We start from the raw sequence: 20,198 nt of genomic DNA, 5'->3' as shown, positions 1-20,198 counted from the left end.
ACATGCTCGTTTACATGGTTTAGAGATAAAGCTCCCACTCCACGACTGCCCGTAAGGTGGATGATCCCGATCTATTGGTAGATGATTCCTCAGAAAACTTCCTGCTAGCTCGCATTGCTCCTTGTGGGTGGAGAAACCTCACCACAACTCGCACAAGACCACACTAGATCAGTTGAGCACTTAGAGACTCTAATTAGGGTTAACCACCACTAATTTTGTCAACTATGTCCAAGCACCCCGAGTTCTATTAAATAGAGTCTGGAGGAAAACACCAAGTTATTTCCTGCCACCAGTCGACTGGTCCTAAGTGGAATTCAACTATTACAGGCCAACAACTTAATACCAGTCGAATAATGAAAACACCAGTCGACCAATCCACAAGGGTTGAGCGAACAGAGGCATTTTGTTCGCTATTGGTCGATTGATAAAAATACCAGTTGATTGCTACAGTAAGTGCTACAATACTACTATAGTAAAATTTTAATCCTAGCATTTTACCCTGAGTACAATCTCTCATGTACTCGTCCTTACCCACACAACCTAAACCTAGCCTTCTAGCCTCCTCCATCAGTCGTACGCCCCTCAGATATCTTCCCATTCTTTACGTCTTGCCTTCTGGAGCTTCCATCAGCCTTATCATTATTATCGGGTCTTCTTTTGCCAAGAGGTCGCACCTCTGGAACTTCATCCATTGCCAAGTCACACTTAGACTTATGTCGCCAAGACTACATGCTTGGACTTACACTGCCAAGACTCACCCTTGGACTTTCCTCCTTTGCCAAGATCACACTTGAACTTTTCTTATTGTACCTGTATCCTACACACTTATAATGAATATCAAATACAATAATAAATCTAACTTAAACCTTTGTACAAACATCAAAATCTAAGGCACCTAGATTGCTTCAACAGTTTTGATGTTGTCAATCAAGTTAAGTTAGATTATCTTTCTATATAAATTTTTATACTTATCTAGCTTAATCTGTTTAAGTTTGAAAAATATTTTCAGGATTTTTGTAATAGAAAAGTAATTTTTAATTTATTTTAGTCAAAATAGAAGATTAATTAATAAAAATAGGATATTTTTAAAAAATTTATTTCTAATAAATATTAACCTACTGGTAATTCTTATAATATTCCCCTAGAAAAAAAATAAAATTTTCTAACTATTTATTTTATTTTTTTCCTAATTTTTTGATGTAATCAAAGTGGGAGAAATAGGTATAAGTTAAGAGGAAGTTGGGATAATTAAAAATTTATTTTTCAACAGTACTAATTTGTAAAATAATTAGTATCATTGTAAATTTCTTCATTTATTTATTATATTATATTTTGTTTTAATCCTAACTTAACTTAGGATGATGCACATCAAAAAGGAGGAGATTGTAAGTACCCCGTGGTAGTTTTGATGTGATCAACCGAGTTAAGTTATGTTTTGTTTATGTTTGATGTCTAAGTATGCAGGAACTTATGAGCACAAGAAGTCGAGCAGAAGATGTAGCAGAGGAGAATGATGGTACGAGAAGCAAGTCGACAGGCTGAGTATGTCCAAGAGACGAGAAGCTGGATCTTTTTCCCTCCATGTTCAATTCTAGGAGAGTAATGGAGCAAAATGATAGAGTAAGGTTACTCATTTCGATTCTTGAGGAATGTGTCAATCATTTGTTATCGTCCATTTTACCTCGATACCGAAACCTAAGTGGACATTTATAAAGATACATGATCAATTAAGTGGATGACAAAAACATATCGATCCTTCGATTAATTCAGCTGTTTACAATCTCATCCCTTCAATTACATATATGAAGGAATTTAACTGACGACATTTATTTTATTAATGACAATGAAAGTACGTGACCGAACATTCAATTATTATTCTAAATTATAATTAAGAAGCTAGACGAGTTAGCATTTTTGCGACAAGAAAGGGATGGCGTATGGTCCTCTGATGATGCCATCCGAAATGGCATGGTATGTCGCCTCCGTCGGGTGAAATCCCTCCCAAGAGGCATGGTTTAGTGGATTAGGACACACCGGTCCAGTCGCGTTGCACGGATACCCATTTCCTCCACAGCAAGCAGTAAATGGCACAGTGATACCTACAGCAACGCCACAATATTACAAACACGATCATTCATTAAATTGATATTTTGAATTTACTTAAAAAGTAATTAAAATTCAAGGAATTAATTAACAAGTCTAATGCATAATGTGTGTGTATATATACCGAATTGGGCTTGGTTGGAGAACATCCTGATGCCAGAGTTGAGGTAATCTGCATAGGCGATGTTGACATTGGGAAATTGTCCTTTAAGTCTGTCTAGCTCGGTTTGCAAGTGGTTGTTATGGTACTCGGAGAAATTGTTCATCCATATAAGGCAGCCATTCCTGTCGTAGTCGCTTGGCTTGTCACTGCGATACTGCCCTAGCCATGCGGGGATGCAACCGATCGGTAGGTTACCAGGGACGACAAAGGTTTTCGCGCCTAGTCCAATCAAAGTCTATATATATATATATATATATATGCAAGGAAGAAACAGTAATTAATTAATTAATAGAATGTAAGACGCAAGCAACGAATCAGTCTATATATATATATATACCATTAAATTAATTTGTGATGTGCATATGTGCATATGAACTTACAGTGATGGCAGAGCCTATGGCTTGAACAACTGAGGGCACAATTTGAATGAGTTGATTATAAGGCAGTCCCTTGCCGAGTCCCGCGTTGTAGTCGTTGCCACCGATCTCCCCCATCATGATCAGCGAATTGGCCAAGAAGTTGGGGTCTAACATTTATTTATGATTATCAAACAAAGATTAAGAATGGAAAATAATAATAATAATAATAATAATTAAAACTATAGCGATCATATTAATTAATATCCAGTGAGACGTAGAATCTTAATTAATATCCAAAGGGATTTATTAAATCCTCAAAGCACGAGTTTAATTAATTGATCACAGTTTATATATATACCTCTGAATAATGGATCTGTTTGGACAAATTTTTGGAACCATTGAATTTGATCGGGCAAAGTATTGTTCCAGTTCGGGTTACTTTTCACTGCGACCGCCCCTCCAAAGGCAAAGTTGGCTCCCTTGGAGAAGTCTCCTCCGACAAGGAAGGGCGGCACGAACGGCAACCCAAGACTTTCCGCTATAACGAAGAATATCAATAAATATTAATTAATTAATATATAAGATTCATGTGATCCAAATCGCGCGTTAATTAAACTGCATCATTCACCAACCGATGAAATCTAGGATGATTCTGCCGTCGCAGTAGCGACCTGTGGCCCTGTGGAAGTAGGTGGTTCCATACGGCGGATTGGAGAGGGCACTGTTGACGAACATGTGCGCGGCGTTGCCAGTGTCCTGCAGCGAGTCGCCGAAGCTAAATATGGCGGAGAAGCAGCTGCTTGCCTGGTGGGCTTCCAGCAACAAAAGAAGGGTGGTGGTTGCTGACAAGATCTGAAAATACGAGAACGAAGAAGAAGCCATTTTTATTTAATTTGTACGTATCTTGCTTAGCTTCCACTGAGAGAGAATGCACGTTCTTCAGCCCTTATATACATACTATACACTTAATTTCTTGTCATATAAATAAACACTAGTAATTTGGAAACAAAATCTAGCACTAAATTCAATATTGGGGAAAATATTCGATCTCTCCTTATAATTTTCTTTTGGAAAACTTTATAAATTTGGGACACGAATCACTATTTTACATTTTAGTTGTGGTTTGTAATCGGGATTATAATGTCATTAGGATTATATTATAAAATTAAACCTATAAGCTAATGTAATTTAGATTATAAAAAATAATAAATTTTTATAATTTAAATTACAAGACTAATGGTATGTAATCTGGATTATATTATAACCCTAAGATTCAATCAATCGGTCACTGCTGCTACTGATCGTTGCTGCCACCACTGTCGCAGCAAAAAATTATATTCTTTATCAAAAAATTAATATACAAAAATATAATCACTCCTGTAATCAAGATTATATGCATAATATATAATTCTTTTATTTAATGTAATACTAATTATATTACATTATAAATTTTATTATATTACAAATTTAATTACATTACCCATAACTAAATCAGCGGTGTGTTTATCATTTTCCATAATATTTTTAATGATTTTGTGATAATTAATTTTTTAAAAAAAGGAAAGACTGCGTTATAAGTAAATTAATAAAGATACCCATTATAACTTTAAAATTAGGATATAAAATCCAAAACCATTATAAGGAGAGGGTGTTTAATAATGGAACCTTTTCCTTCTTAAAATACCGTTTAGTTTGATCCAAATTTAATGGATGCCAAAATAGAGTCTTTTTTTTAAAAAGCTAGATTAGCTTTTGATATATCTTACTATTATTTAAAACTCTTGATAATTTTCTAAATTTATATAAAATGTTTTAATGCTCAAGTGGCTGAAAAATCAACTACAAACTCTTCTAAAATGGTAATATGAGTGAAATGTTTATATTTCTATATACCGTTGATTTTTTTTTTAATCATCGAACCCTATTTTAGTTCTAAAACTTATTGGAGTGCTGAAAATATGAATTATTAAATTATCTATTTTACTAACTCATTTTTAATATGAGATCTTGATGTATGTTCTTGTATGTAGTCGATAAAGACGGATATCTGATGAGATAACTCATCTTTTGACCGTAAGAAGATCTCGGGAGGGAGTTCAAAGCTGCAAGCAAGTTTGCCACATCAAAGAGAACAAAGGAAGAGGAAAACATCGGTAGACAGGCCAGGGAGGGGTCCTTGGTGCAGTCACTCCAAGTCAAATGGGGAGTCTCGACACTGGTATTATAAGAGCAGTGATGAAAAATAGTGGGGAGCAATGGGAGAGCTTACCCATGTGGGAAGAATGAATCCCATAAATATATAATGTTGTCTCTCTCAGCATGAATAATGAGATATATTTCTAAAATAAAGCCAACCCTAATAACAATATATTATCTTTTTTCAATTGTACCAACTAATTCTATGTATGGATCTAGGGAAGCCTCCACTTTGTTGAGGATTTGTGGCCGGCTAGAAGGGGAGTTGAATAGCGAGTCACCCCAAATTGAACTTTCTTTCTATAAGATGATTAGTGCGTAGTGGAAATACAAATACTAAAAAGCTAAGAAAGGAAATACAAACTCTACACATCAATCTACGTGGTTTGAAGATATATAACTTGCTCTTTCTCTACGCCATGTCCTTGAGGTGGACGTTCCCTCAATCCACCGGTAGATTAGTCCCTGGCAATCTCTAGCTAGAGCTTACTCTTCGGTGGAGTACAACCTCTCACAAAAGCTCTCTTCCTCTTTACAAGATGAAACTTAGATTTCGGAGGAAGAGAAAAACTTGGAAGCTTGAGGGATAACTTAGGAGTTTTTCAACATGTATCAGTAAACTCCTTCATCCTCAAAGCTCCTTTAAATAGAGTCAAAAGATTGATCAACTCATTTCCTACACCAGTTGACTAGTCCATACATTAGTCGACTGGTGTAGCTGTTAGACATAGCCAACGACACTCCGCAGAATTTGAGATTCTGCCAACGGCTTTCTATCAGTCGACTGGTGTCATTACTAGTCGAATGGTCTTCACAACCGTTGGGCACAGAATCATTTTATGCTCTCATGAATTTGGACCAATTGACTGGCCTCAGTACCAATCGACTAATACCTTACATTCACTCACACTTATCCTCTTTGGAGTTGCCCTTAAAACCCTCTTCATCGGCCTTCGTCCCTTAGATGCACTTGAGTCTGTGGCTCCTCTTCATGCCAGCCTTCACATTGCCTTGAAGTCTGCTTCCCTCGGTCTACTCCTTTCTCTTTATCCGATGGTCTCTCGGATGCACCATCCTTGTCCGATCTCAAGTACCCGAGCCATAGGATTCACTTACCAAACTTGGTCGCACCAAGTTTCTAATGTGTGGTTCACCAATTTCTGCATGACTCAAGCACACATATCAAATCTATATAAAAATCTAACTTAAATTCTTTGACACATACATCAAAACCATGATCGTACCTTATCAAACCAAGGTCGATTGCACCCATACACAAAGTATATTCTAGTGATTTCCTAACAACAGTTACACATGGTGTTAAAAGCGCTATTGGGTTGATGGGTTATTGATTATTATCCCATGATAGGCCTTTCGAGGCTTCTAGGCCCTGATGGGCCCCAGTGATTTTTCTACAATGGTATTAATATTTAATGATATTTGACCGGACCTCTGTCCCGATTATATATATATATATATACAGTTTTGTTCCGCTGCGGAATAAAACTTGTGGAACTGTGCGGACCGCCCTCGTGCTAACGCCTGTGTCATTATTTTCACTTGCTGAGAAAGCGCCGACGCGCTCTCCACTTAAGCCCTAACGCAACTTCTCTCCCTCGCATCGCAGGTTTTGCCCTAACGCTCCTCGCCTTTCTTCTCGCCGCCACCGCCGCCCTCAACTTCTCTCCCTCGCGCCGCGGGTTCTTCCCTAACGCGGAAAGTTCTTCTGTTCGCCTTCTTTCTCGCCGAGCCGCCGCCCTCTACTGATCCTCCCTCGCGGGTTCTACTCGCGGCCTTGTGTTGAGAGAACAGAAGACTTCACCCTCGTCCGCTTCCCTCCCTCGCAAGTGCTACTCACGACCGACGCCCCGCGGCCTCGTCTCAGCTTGTGGAACGGAGCTAGGGTTCCCGTCCCTCACTTGCCGCAGCCTTCCTCGTCCAGAAGTCGTCGGTGTATCTAGGGTTCTCGTCTCTCAACGCGACAAATTTCTTTGCAGGTAAAACCTCTTTTTTAGAATTGTTATTGTTTCTGTTTTAATTTATTGTATCTGTTTGAAACTATAGCAGCGTCTGCACTAAATTGATGTTCGGTATCTATTGGAAACTATTTTTAGAATTTTTCTACTGATAGTATTTTGTTCAAGTAAGAGACTTTAAATGAACTTGAAGTTTTGTTTTTATAAGAAGTGCTTGATCAATGTGACATCAATTAACAATATCAGTGTAGATGAATTTGTGATTTGTTATATTGTAATTTGCAATATCAGTGTGATTAAGAAATGCATATACAATTTTTGATGGTTTCTGTTTTTATTAATGGTTTCTGTTCTTAGTCACATTGGCTAAATGACTGAACAAGCATAGGAATTATAACTAGACATTCTCCTATAATGTCTACTAAATTAGTTAGCTTCACAATACCCTTATGCGTGATATTATAAAGAAGTCTGCACCTAATTGTTTATTTATGGTTTCTGTAGCGCTTTAAGTTGCAATCAAATCTTTGGAATGCTCCATATATTGTTACTTGAATAACATCTATATTTTCCATTACTTATGCAAATTGTAATAAGGTTTTAATTGTGATTTTTATCTAATTATATTTTGCCAATTATAATGTGATGGCGCCTAGAAATGAAAGAAAATATAGTTGATGATCAGGAATACATTCCCTAAATTTCAGAAGATCGAAAGCCACAAATTGGAATGGAATTCTCATCACTAGAGGATGCATATTCGTTCTACAACGGATATGCACGAGAAGTCGGATTTAGTTCAAGGATGCACACAAGCAAGAAAAATAAGATAACAAGTGAAGTAACATGGAAACAAATTGTATGCTTTAAAGAAAGGCATACAGATCTAATGCGGTGGAATAAACATGCAAAAGTTAATCAACTGATAAGGGAAAGAGCACGTGGGTCAGTTAGAACGGAATATAAGTCAAATATTGCATTTGTCAAGAAACAAACTGGAACTAATTGAGTTGTCAGTAATTTTGTAGAAACCAATAATCATCCACTCGCAACTCCATCAAAGGTGCATTTGCTACGCTCACATCGTAATGTTTCTGCTACAAAGAAAGCTTTAACTCAACAATTTTCAGAGGCAAATATAATGTGCCAACTTGTCAACAAATGCAATTATTAGAGATAGAGTATGGAGGACCTGAGGGTGTAGGTTATACAGAAAGAGATATTAGAAACTTTGAAAGAAATTTAAGGGATAAATAAAAGGGTATTAATGCTGAAACACTCAATGAGTTTTTTACATCAGAGCAAGAGAAGAATTCAACTTTTTTCTTTGATTACGAGACTGATTCAGATAATAGATTTAGTAGGTGCTTTTGGGCTGATCATGTATCAAGAAGAGCATACAGTGTATTTGGTGATGTAGTGATATTTGATACGACATATAACACTAACATATATGGCTTGATTTTGACACCATTTGTAGGAGTTAATCATCATCATCAAACAATTCTTTTTGGCTGTGGGTTTTTTAGTGATGAGAAAACTGATTCGTTTGTCTGGTTGCCTATAAAGTTCTTAGAAGCTATGCCTAAAGGTGCACCAAACATTATCATCACTGACCAGGATCCTGCTATGACAAAAGCTATTGCACAGATTTTTCCCTCAAACAGTGCATCAATATTGTTTGTGGTATATATTGAATAAATTCTCAGATAAATTAGACCCTTTGACTTTCCGAAACCACTATCAAAACATAAAGAATGTTATTGCAAATTCTACAACACCTGATGATTTTGAAAAGTCATGGGAAGAAGCTATCAAGTGTGCTAGCTTAGGGAATAATGATTGGTTGTCTTTGATGTATAAATTGCGACACAGATGGGTGCCAATATATTTTAGCCATATATTTTGTGCTGGAATGTCAAGTAGTCAAAGATATGAAGGCTCACATGTATTTTTCAAAAGATATGTCTCAAATAAGAACTCATTGATGAATTTTATCACTTGTTTTAATAGAGCACTAAGACACCAAAGACACAATAAGTTGGTTGCAGACCATATTGATATGAATGAGCATCCTAAGATTAATACAAACTGGCCAATGGAAACTCAAATGGTTAAGGTGTACACAAAAAAGAAATGGCTTGAATTTCAAAGTGAGATGACCGAGAGTCATGGTTATTACGTGCAACATGCATTTACAGGTGTTGATTCAGTGGTTTACCATGTGATGAAATTTCAAAGTTTTTCTTCCTTCAAATCAAGGGTGCTCACGCATGATAAATAAAGGGATTACATATCGTGTAGCTGCACGAAATTCGAGTTTGAGGGCATTCATTGCAGGCATATGTTAGCTCTTTTTCATATCAACCAAGTGTTGCATTTGCCTGATACATATATACTTAAGCGATGGGCAAGAGATGCAAAAGTTGGAGCAGTATATGGTTTGGGTGAGCAAAATGCCATCGATGATCCAGATCTAGAAAGGTTTTTGATGTCGAGACACTTAAGGTTATCCTATAAAGCTTTAGTATTAATTGATGATGCATCTTTGACTAATGAGGGGGCAACCTTCTTGGATGAACAATTTGATTATATCTATAATAAAATTCAAGAGTTGAACATTAGTAGAGCATGCAGTGATAGAAGTCAAAGGAAGAAATCCATAGATGAGGGTCTTGGTATTATTGACCCTTCTTTAGTTAGAACAAAGGGATGTGGGAAGAGATTGAAATCATCGAAGGATAAATCAACCTCAAATTCCAAGCTATGTCATGGATGTGGACATTAAGGAGTGTCCCATGACAAGCGTAATTGTCCAACTTTACTGCAAGAGTATGTGTCGATTAATTCTGCATTTATATTATAATTTTACTTGCAAGAATAGATTAATTTTATTATATTTTATAAATATGACAATGTGTTAATTATCAGGTCAACTCAAGATAATTATCATAACAGCGTTGATGATACATATGACAATGTGTTAATTATCAGGTCAACTCAAGATAATTATCATAACAGCGTTGACGATACATATGCACCAGATTTGACATCTATATCTGGTACTATCAAAAATTTTTTTGTTGAATTATAGTGGTTTATTGAGAAAATATAATTAATAATTATTTTTATTGTTACAGATTCTAATAACATGTGTTAAGATGCTAACTATGGTTGATATTCATCTATTTGCTTTGTTTGTATGTTTGATTGGTTTATTGTGTTTATTATATTGAAGTGTTTGCTTATTATGATGTAGTGTCATTGGAAACAATATGTATAGGTCTGAGTCTTTATGTGATTGTAGATTGACTTTTTAGTGTGGGTTTGAAATTTTGAGATTTGATAGTTGCTACTTTTTTACTTGCTGGTAATTATTTCATTCGTGAATGATTTGTCCAGTCACCATTGTCAAAAGTAGTAATGTAGCACATCACACAAAATGTAGTGAATGTAGCACAGCGCACAAACCAGATTTGATAGCTTTGAGTAATTATGTGATTGTAGCACAACACACAAAATGTACATGACCAATTGGAAGATCAACTTGTTAACTTGATAGATCAAACAAATTTAGCTACATGGATATCATATTATTTATTTCTTAGATTGCTAATCTGGTTCACATACTGTTTTAATTTTTATTTTATGTTGTGGTATCATATTTCCTAGTGGGAAAAGGCTTGGTTGTTGTTGTTGTTGTTATTGTGTTGTGGTATCATATTTTTTATCATTCACATACTGTTTATATTGTTTATCCAATTAGGTTGATATTTTGCCGCGTGGATATCTTGGTTGGAAACTATTCGCTTACTCTTCTCAGTGTGATGTTCAAGTGCTTGAAAAAGTTTGTAAGAGGCATAGAAGATGGCAGTTTGGTAATTGAGTAGGAGCTGTATTCCTAATTCATGTATTATCTGACATCAAAAATTATGTACTTTGGTAATTGAGTAGGAGTTGTATTCCTAATTCATGTATTATCTGACATCAAAAACTATTTACTTGTGGATGCTGGCTGCAGTTCATGTATAAGTTTATTGTCTTTTTTTCCTGTTATCTACTTTTGATATATGATAATGAGTATTAGGAATACATTTATCTCACGGCGCAGCTAGAAATGAAAAACCTGACAACTCTAATGGCATTGTGTTTGATGTGTCGTTGGATGTTCTATAAATATAGCTCCAGGTAGTCGACCTTGATGAAAAGAATGTCATATCATAGAAAATAAGTCTACTCTTACTGCTTAAAATGTGTTCTTTGGCCAAAAGAACATCAAGTTCATTGCAAGCATTCAAGTTCACTGCTTAAACCTTGATGAATTTTGTTCATCAAATTCATTGCAAGCAGAAGCATTCAGTTTGAAGGATGAGATGGTTAAAATGATCGGTGGATGGTGCGAGATAGGGGATCTTCACAGAGCAGTAGCATTTTTGGTGTTGTTCGCCAAAATGTTTCAAATTCATGAGAGCAACATCTACCACTCCGTCATGAAATTGTGTTGCATGCAAGGAGAATCATCCAAAGCATTTGAGCAGCAAGATTAGCATTCATACCTGATGGTGAAACATGCAGGTGGCTGGTTCATGTTTTGAGAAATAAAAATAATTGTGCATCAGAAGAAGAAGTATTTCCCATCCAATATGTATAGAACTACTCAAAACAATTGATCCATTACAACTTACAAAATCCATCCATAAACAAAAAAAAAAAAATCAAATGTCGACATCATCCGTCATTACATTTCTTTGTCACATTACAACACTAGCACTACTTAACTAGACCAACCAACAAACAAAACAAGTATATAGTCAAAAGAAATAAAGTCACTATCACTAATATCCAGACCATAAGCGGTACATTCCAATTTCTCATATTATGTCTAGGATAAGCAATGTGTTCACTTCCTACTCTTGACTCCACTCTTGGCAACATCCTAAAATGTATATCATTGGTGTCTACATTTAATACAGTATCAGACCTCACCCACTTTAACCATCCATGCTGCCTACATCCATAATATAGTCTTCCTGGATTCTTGATTGATCTAGAGACTAGCACAAATGCTGTTAATCCGCATTCCCTGCATCGTACATTTTCATATTTGGTATGGTTGATGCTACTGTTACTTGATGATGCCATTCAATAACAACCTAAAAGTAAAATTTGACAAAATTTAGTTAAACAATAGCAGTTTGCATAAGTAATGAAAAATATAGATGGAATTCAAGTGACAATATCTGGAGCATTCCAAAGAAATGATTGCAACTTAAAGTGCTACAAGAATATAACTATAGAAAGACTTGTATTGTATCTCAAAGATTAGTGAAAACTCTGTCAGCTAAACCTGCACTCAACTCATGTCGAACTTAAACAAATTGAGATTGTATATATACACACCTCTACTCTGTTGTTGAAATAGAGAGTAAATTAAATTCAAACAAAATTTAAAGATACCACTTGAAAGAGAGAGGCAACCATTTAAGTTGACCTTCAGTGCCTGAAATGACATGATCATCAGTAATGCTACTGCTATTTATTGCACTTCCTCAGCTTCTCAGGCAACAATCAATCTATCATGATGTGCTAACAAACCTAGTAGGCCATAGAAATTCAATCACTTTGCTAGCTAGCTCTGATTGCATGAGCCTCTAAATGATTGAAGGAATCTAAGGTTGTATGGTGGGCGAGTCGAAAGGCGATTAAATCAAACCAAAGTGTTTGAGTTGGACGATGATGAACATCCGTCGATGGATTATTGTGTTCAACTTAAATGTCCTCTGACCACAACATTTACAAAGCATGATTACTTGGCCATAGTTCAACAGAAGAAGAGCAACAATTACAACATAACAAATCATAGATTCATCTACACTAATATTGTTAATTGATGTCACATTGATCATGCACTTCTTATAAAAACAAAACTTCAAGTTCAATTAAAGTCTCTTACATAAACAAAATACTATCAGTAGAAAAATTCTAAAAATAGTTTCCAACAGATATCGAACATCAATTTGGTGCAGACGCTGCTACAGTTTCAAACAGATACAATAAATTAAAACAGAAACAATAACAATTCTAAAAATGAGGTTTTACCTACAAAGAAATTCGTCGCATTGAGAGACGGGAACCGTAGATACACCGACGGCTTATGGACGAGGAAGGCTGCAGCAAGTGAGGGACGAGAACCCTAGCTCTGTTCCACAAGCGAGACGAGGTCGCGGGGGCATTGGTCGTGAGCAGGACTTGCGAGGGAGGGAAATGGACGAGGGAGGAGTCTTCTGTTCTCTCGACGCAAGGCCGCAAGTAGAACCCATGAGGGAGGATCAGTAGAGGGCGGCGGCTCGGCGAGAAAGAAGGCGAATATAAGAACTTTCCGCGTTAGGGCAGAACCCGCGACACGAGGGAGAGAAGTTGAGGGCGGTAGCGAGAAGAAAGACGAGGAGCATTAGGGCTGAACCCGCGACGCGAGGGAGAGAAGTTGCGTTAGGGCTTAAGTGGAGAGCGCCTCGGCATTTTCTCAGCAAGTGAAAATAATGACGCAGACGTTGCCACGAGGGTGGTCCGCACAGTTCCTCAAGTTTTGTTCCACAGCGGAACAAAACTACACACACACACACACGGGGGGCGCTGACTCTCTGTGTGGTTGAGTTAACCTTCGCATATTCAATCCTGTAGGATTGTAGGCACATGAGAAGGGGGGTGAATCACATGATCTTTAAACTCGTTCTTTTTCAGCTTTTTAAAACTGAGTGCATAGCAGAATAAAGATAAGTATAAAAGTGAAAAATAGAGCATAGTCAATTTTTACATGATTCAGAGCCTTCATGTCATGCCCTAGAGGAGTCTTTGTCAGACGAAGATCCGACAGCATCTCCCCTGTACCAGTGACAATCATAAGCATACATACATATCTATATAACCATCCGCCCACATGGCTGGAGCAAAAATGAAAACAACCACATAGTTAATATACTCAGCCTACTCGGCGGGATAAAAATGATAATAACCACGCAGTTAATATACTCAGCTTACCCGGTTAGACAAAAATGATAACAATCACGCAGATATAATCAACCCACACAGTTGTATTAAAAATAGCAAAAAATCCCACAATTCACAACCAAAGTTTGCTAACCAACAAGGCTTACACAACCACCAGATCACAATAGCAACCATCACATATCAAACTCCAAAAACACAGACAAATTCATACAACATTGAAACCACCAAATACTAAATGCAAGAAAAGCATAAATAAAACCAATGAAAGACCTCAGCTGTGTCGTGAAGCGGAAATAAAACCGATAAAAGTCCTCAGATATGATGTGGGACCGGCAGGCAGCATACTCCATGCAAATCCATATCAGCTACCTGCTATCTGAAATCATAATGGTATAAACGGGGTAATGAGTATAGGTACTCAGCGGGTATTAGATAGATTAAAGCATGATTTATATAACGATATAGAAATCAAAGTATACAGTCTCCAAAAGGAAATAAGAATAAGATCATGTTGTCCTAATATGATACAACTAACCATATCTGATACAACAACTGTATAAGATCATACTTGACACAATAAATCTACATACCCAATCAGAATCAATACAATGATACAACGACCAGTAAATGTTGGGCCTCGTGCTTGTTTTGATGTGATCAACCAAGTTGATTAGGTTTTGCTTTGTCTTTGATCCCTGTGTCTGAGTGTGCAGGAGCTTAGGAGTGCAGGAAGTCGAGCGAAAGACACAGCTGGCGAGAAGGGCGGCACGGGAAGGGAGCCGACGGGCTCGGTGCGTCCGAAGGATGAGAGAGCTGCGGAAGAGTACACCGGTGGGCGAGAAGAACGTGTGCGACGTTCGAGGGACGTTAAGCCGGGACGGAAGCCTGCTCGAGGAGAAGGTCATAAATTGGGTTCAGGTGAGCCCTATTCAGGTTGGTTGGAATCACCCAAAAGAACGGAGCTTCGGAAGCAAAAGAGCAGCTGGAGTCACTGCACTGATGGAGGTGCCTTCATTAGGAATTTAATGCGCCTTCACCTTGAAGGTGCCTTCAATGGCAGTTGAAGTCGCCTCAGACCTGGCCAAACTGGTCGTTTAGCTTTCAGATAAAGTTTTATCCACACACTCGTTGGAGGCGCCTTGGACCTCTATTGGAGGTGCCTTAGACCTTCGAGATAGATTTTCCAGAGACTATATAAAGGCCCATGGAGCTAAGAATTACCAAAGAATCAAGTATTCAACTCTGTAATCAATTCCTAACAGCTTGTAAGCTTTCTCGGTGTGTAAAAAGGCTTCTCCGCCTACAGTAAAGGAGACTTTCTTAGTGCGCGCTTTTCATCGCCCTGCATTAACAACCTTCTTGTTGTAACCAGGTTAACTCCCAAGTCTCTAGTTTATTTCTATTTCGTTTTTGTTTTATTCTTATTATAGTTGCTTTTATTTTGAGTTGAAAATTCTGTGGAGGGTATACTTTATTTTTTTCAGGCAATTCACCCCCTCTTGCCGACCTCCGCTGCACCTACAATTGGTATCAGAGCCAGACCGCCTCAGAAGGACTAACCGCCGACTGAAGCACAACGATCAAAACGATGGCCAGAGCAAATATTCATCCCCTGAAGTTCGACGGAGACTTTGCGACATAGAAACGCCGGATGGAGGTATTTTTTAAAACTGACTTCGATATTTTACTAATTATGAAATATGGTTTTGAAGTTCCCAAAGACTAAGAAGAGCATCAGTGGAGCAAGAAGGAGCAAGCCGAGATTGTCGCCAATGGAAAGGCAGAGTTCCACCTGCTTAGCGTCACTACAAGAAAAAAGGTCTATAATGACACACATAATGTCCTTATAGTATATTTTTGGTGACACTTAAGTTTTAGTGACATCACTGAAAAACGCCCTATAAAGTGATGTCATCTTAGACCTTCCTCGTATTCCTGACATTTTATAATGTCATTATACAATATCAATGCTAACTTCAAAAGTGTCATAATACAGTGATATAACAACAATCTAAAATGTAAGGAAAAATTATATTTTAAGGACATTTATATATGTCACCTTAACTAATTTATAATGACATTAATAAATATCATTATAATAATTTATAAATATATTAAAATTTATCATTAAGATTTATTTAGAATATATAACTTGAATTCAATATTTACACATCATCATAATTCATCCACCATTTAGAATATATAGAAAAAATTACAAAATAAAATTTAAAGGGCTAATAGATATGTTTATTCATTCAATAATCATTTGAGTCAAATTTACAAATACAGTACTAATGATATGTCTTTTACATCTAAAACAACCTACACATACATTCAAAATATTAAATTAAATTTTAATACTAACAAAGTCTTCTAAAATAAAAATTCAACTAGATGAATCATCTTCAACCATCTTAACCATTATATTGATTCACAAAAATCCAAGTACTTGTCACCTACAAATACAATGCATATATTTGTATAAATGAAATAAAATAATAAAAATACAAAATTAATAAAAAAATTCAAAATATTGTATATCATACCAAACAAGAAAAATGTAAAGTATCATTATATACACCTAATAGCAGTCTTCGCTTACTGTTAACTGCAAGCATCAAAGCCAACAATGAAAAGTTTTTGTTGTTATATTTCCATAACAATATATGTGCACTAACAAAGCAAACATCTTTAATAACAAAATAAATCAACAAACTATTCATGCCAATCAACATCAATAAACAGTTGTGGCACTAGACACATTTACATGTTGTGGATATGGTGGATGGTGAGGTAGATGCTTCCAGTGTTTGGAAAAGTGTTAACAAAGTCAATCTTGGGCCATGTTAATAGGTCAATAAAAGTAAGCTTGTATTTTGATTGTTGCTTCTTAGATGGTGAATTAACAGATTGAGAACATCCATATTCTAATCCTGAATATGCTACAGAAGACTGATTAATACAGACTAGAATGACAATTAACGATTGAAAAAAAGAAACTTGGACTATCATTTAGAAGATGAAAATCCTTCTAGATGCCCATTAAAAACTTACAAACTATACATTTTCTGATTCCCAGCACATAAAATCAAAACAAGTAACTTCTATAAAAAATATAAATGACTCCACAAAAGATTTGTCATGGCAAACATATCTTTCCAAAAAAAGTATCTTACAATCTTTAACCTTCAAGGAAAAGAGCCAATAAAGCTTGCAAACACAAACGAAAAACATCAAATAACAAGACCTTTTTTTCAAATAATTCTTTTCTTTCTCAAAAGAAATTAAAAAGGAATATGGCATGATTTTTTAAGCTGGCAGAGTTGTTACACCTAAAAATCATATCAAACCATGTAAACTTTTTATGGATGACTACTAACAGAAATTTCCAAAGTTTATTTAAATTTAAGCTTTTGTGCAACATGAGTTCTCAAACTTTGATTTGCATGTAGTAAATAAGCATGGCATGGTACATAAAGCTAATAATAACATGTTTTAGACTTATGAAGTAAAATACAAATTTGCTCAAGAGAATAATCATATCGATCAAGAACTATCCTTCAACAATACAGAGAAAAGCAAAGGAAATGAAAGAAAAGAATGAACGGGAATAATACAGATTTCAAGAAAAAAAGGAGCCAATTTGAAGCCTATATAGCAATTCCTATAACTTGTACATGTACTTACAAGATAGGCTCATGCTCAAGTGTAGTCTTCTCTCTATGAGGAGAAAAAATATCATTGAATTCCACGATGGAGAGACAAACCTGAAAATTGACATAAACAATAAATGAGTTCAATGCTTGAACATCTAGAACATCTCATTGGTATACCCAACTTAATAAGTATGGTCAAGATTACTACTAAATCCAGGAGTCCAATTTGTTTTTTGTAACTAGAAAAATTCAATCATGCATGGAGAAAGAAAAAAAAACCTGAACAACACAAAATATCTAGAAGAGTATTTTTTTTTATTCATCAATAGGGCCTGCAATATTTATAGAGAGATATTTAGCAAACAGATAAAATGCTAGGCTGCTATAAATAATTATGGTACAGCTAAGAAACAAAATACAAAGTAACACAAACAAGTAATGGGATGGAGCATCAGCCATCAATTGTAACTTGTAAGTCATTAGGTGACTTTTTGTAGTGAGAAGCAGCATAAAGGGAAATCATGCCCTGTAATATAAATGAAAAAATTGCACAAATTTAACCAAATAAAAGTACCTATAAACATATCTCACTCTCCTTGTGATATTAGAAAAGTATATCTCGGTTGACATAGTAAGGGCACATTCACTTGGATGTGGAAGTCTAGACAAATAAAAGATCATTTAGAGAATGACCTGAAAAAACAATTATTTCCTTTTCATCAAGCATACTAACATAGTGATATTTGGAATGTAACTTGCAACATCCAAGCAAAGTAATTCATTAAGCCATGACTCAATTGAATCCTCAGTAGCATATCTGCTAGCTTGTGCAATTCCATCTTCTTGAAAAGCTTACTAGTATATGGAGATGGAAAACATGAGAGTTTCAGAAGCAGATAACGATGTCGTTGCCTCGCTACAGGCCACTGCTTAGACCCCCTCGTGTGCAACCGTTTGTGAACGGGCTACCTCGTGAGGCATCGACCCCCTCGCGTGCAGCCGTTCGCAAATCGATCGCTAGTGAACTAGTGGTCTGGAGAGGCTGTGACCCCCTTGAGTGTGGCTGCACCTAAAGCATCCGCTCATCGCATGGCAAGGTTACGCACGGTGCTGCGGAGAGGGAAGAAATAAGATATAAGGTTACCTTTGAACTCCTTGCTTACTACAAAGAGGGAAGAACCTGGTGCGCTGCAAATAGGAAAGGAAAGAAGGGGTGGGAGAGAGGAAACCTAGCGGCGATAGTGGAAAGGAAAGGAGACGGAAGAAACCTAGTGGTAATAGAGGAAAGGAAGGAGAGGGGAGGAAATAATGATCGAGTGGGAAGGAAAGTTTAGGTTAATATGTTTATAAAATAATGGAATTTATAAAATATGTCATCATACAAAGTTTAATATGATAATTTTTATAAAAAAATAATTAATGATAAAGAATGTCATTATAAAATATTTAGAATGACATTTTTTAATAAGTGTCATATAGAAAATGTCACAATAGACATTTTTTCTTGTAGTGTGTGCTGCCACCACAAGAGGTAAGTCGGATCGGAAGCTACGACTCCGCGAAAGACCTTTGGGAAAAATTCCTGGAGCTTCACGAAGGTACATCTGAAGCGAAGCTTGTAAGACGCAATATCCTCCCGACTCAACTTACGAACATCCGGATGAACCAAGGCGAGAAGGTAGCGCAACTCCAAGCAAGGATTAAGGAACTAATCACTCAACTAAGCAACCTTGGAGAAGAAGTAACGAACCAGGACTCAATCCGGTATGCGCTAGCTCAACGCCTTCCCCAGAACTCCAGAGTGGGCCTCCTTAGTAGATGTGTACTACATCTTTAAGGACTTCGAGGTAAGTACTTTAGAAAATTTGTTTTCTACTTTTGAACTTCACGAATCTCGGATTGCAGAGCCCAAAGTAGTGGATATAGCAAGTCGGAATATTGCCTTAAAGGCAAGATCACACGATTCTAACTCCGATGCCTTGATCGACCAATCGGAAACGACACTACTGGTAAAGTGTTTCAATAAGTTTTTTAATTCTAATAAATTTAGATCGCAAACAAAGAGGCATCAGTAAAGAAAAAGAATGGTTCGTTTTTACAACTGCAACGAAGAAGGGCACATCAAAGATGACTGCCCAAAATTAAAGAAAAAGGAGAAAGAGAAGGAAAAGACAAAGTACAAGAAACCAGAATCCTCCAAGCACAAGAACCTGAAGGCCACTTGGTCAGATTCGTCTTCTTCCGAATTAGACGTCGAAGCCTTCTCTAGGTTAGCACTAATGGCTAAGCATCAGCTGGAAGAAGAGTCAAGCTCAGAAATGAGCATAGATGAAGGGGGAGGAACTTCAGACGAAGAAAGAGACGATGAAGGGGGAACATCACCGAGTCAGGTAAGTCAGGTACATAATCTAATCCCTACTCAGTCGTTTCAGTTTATCAAGTCTCTTTCTAAAGATTTATTTAAATTAGAAAAAGAGAATGCTGACTTAAATAGAATCTTAGATAAATTGAAATCAGAATATGACGACTTAAAATTAGAAAATTAAAAATTAAAAGTTGAAATTAAGAAATTGAAGAATAATGATGCATGCTTCAATAAATTTTCAAAATCAAAATTAAGAATTTATGGAAAATTAAATTGGTATATTAGAAAACATCAGGGACAACTTAAGAAAGTTCCCAGAATTATGTACCCCCTAAATTTTTGAATACCCCAGTAGGAAGGAATCTATACTGG

The 20,198-nt window shown here is 36.4% G+C and overlaps 1 protein-coding gene across 1 annotated transcript; it reads right to left on the bottom strand.

Annotated features, from left to right (window-relative positions):
- Positions 1-1,905: 1,905 nt before the first annotated feature.
- Positions 1,906-3,507, bottom strand: LOC122039066 (GDSL esterase/lipase At1g28600-like). The gene is made up of 5 exons (XM_042599078.1): positions 3,258-3,507; positions 2,984-3,163; positions 2,647-2,792; positions 2,228-2,501; positions 1,906-2,099 (listed from the first exon to the last, which is right to left on the bottom strand). Exons 1-5 carry the CDS (start codon positions 3,505-3,507, stop codon positions 1,906-1,908), a joined length of 1,044 nt encoding a protein of 347 aa, XP_042455012.1.
- Between the last annotated feature and the right edge of the window lie 16,691 nt (positions 3,508-20,198).

Source organism: Zingiber officinale, chromosome 1A (assembly GCF_018446385.1).
Source record: "Zingiber officinale cultivar Zhangliang chromosome 1A, Zo_v1.1, whole genome shotgun sequence".
In the NCBI taxonomy this organism is placed as follows: Eukaryota; Viridiplantae; Streptophyta; class Magnoliopsida; order Zingiberales; family Zingiberaceae; genus Zingiber; species Zingiber officinale.
The sequence above is the reverse complement of the archived record's forward strand: the minus strand, read 5'-3'. Positions and strand labels throughout refer to the sequence as shown.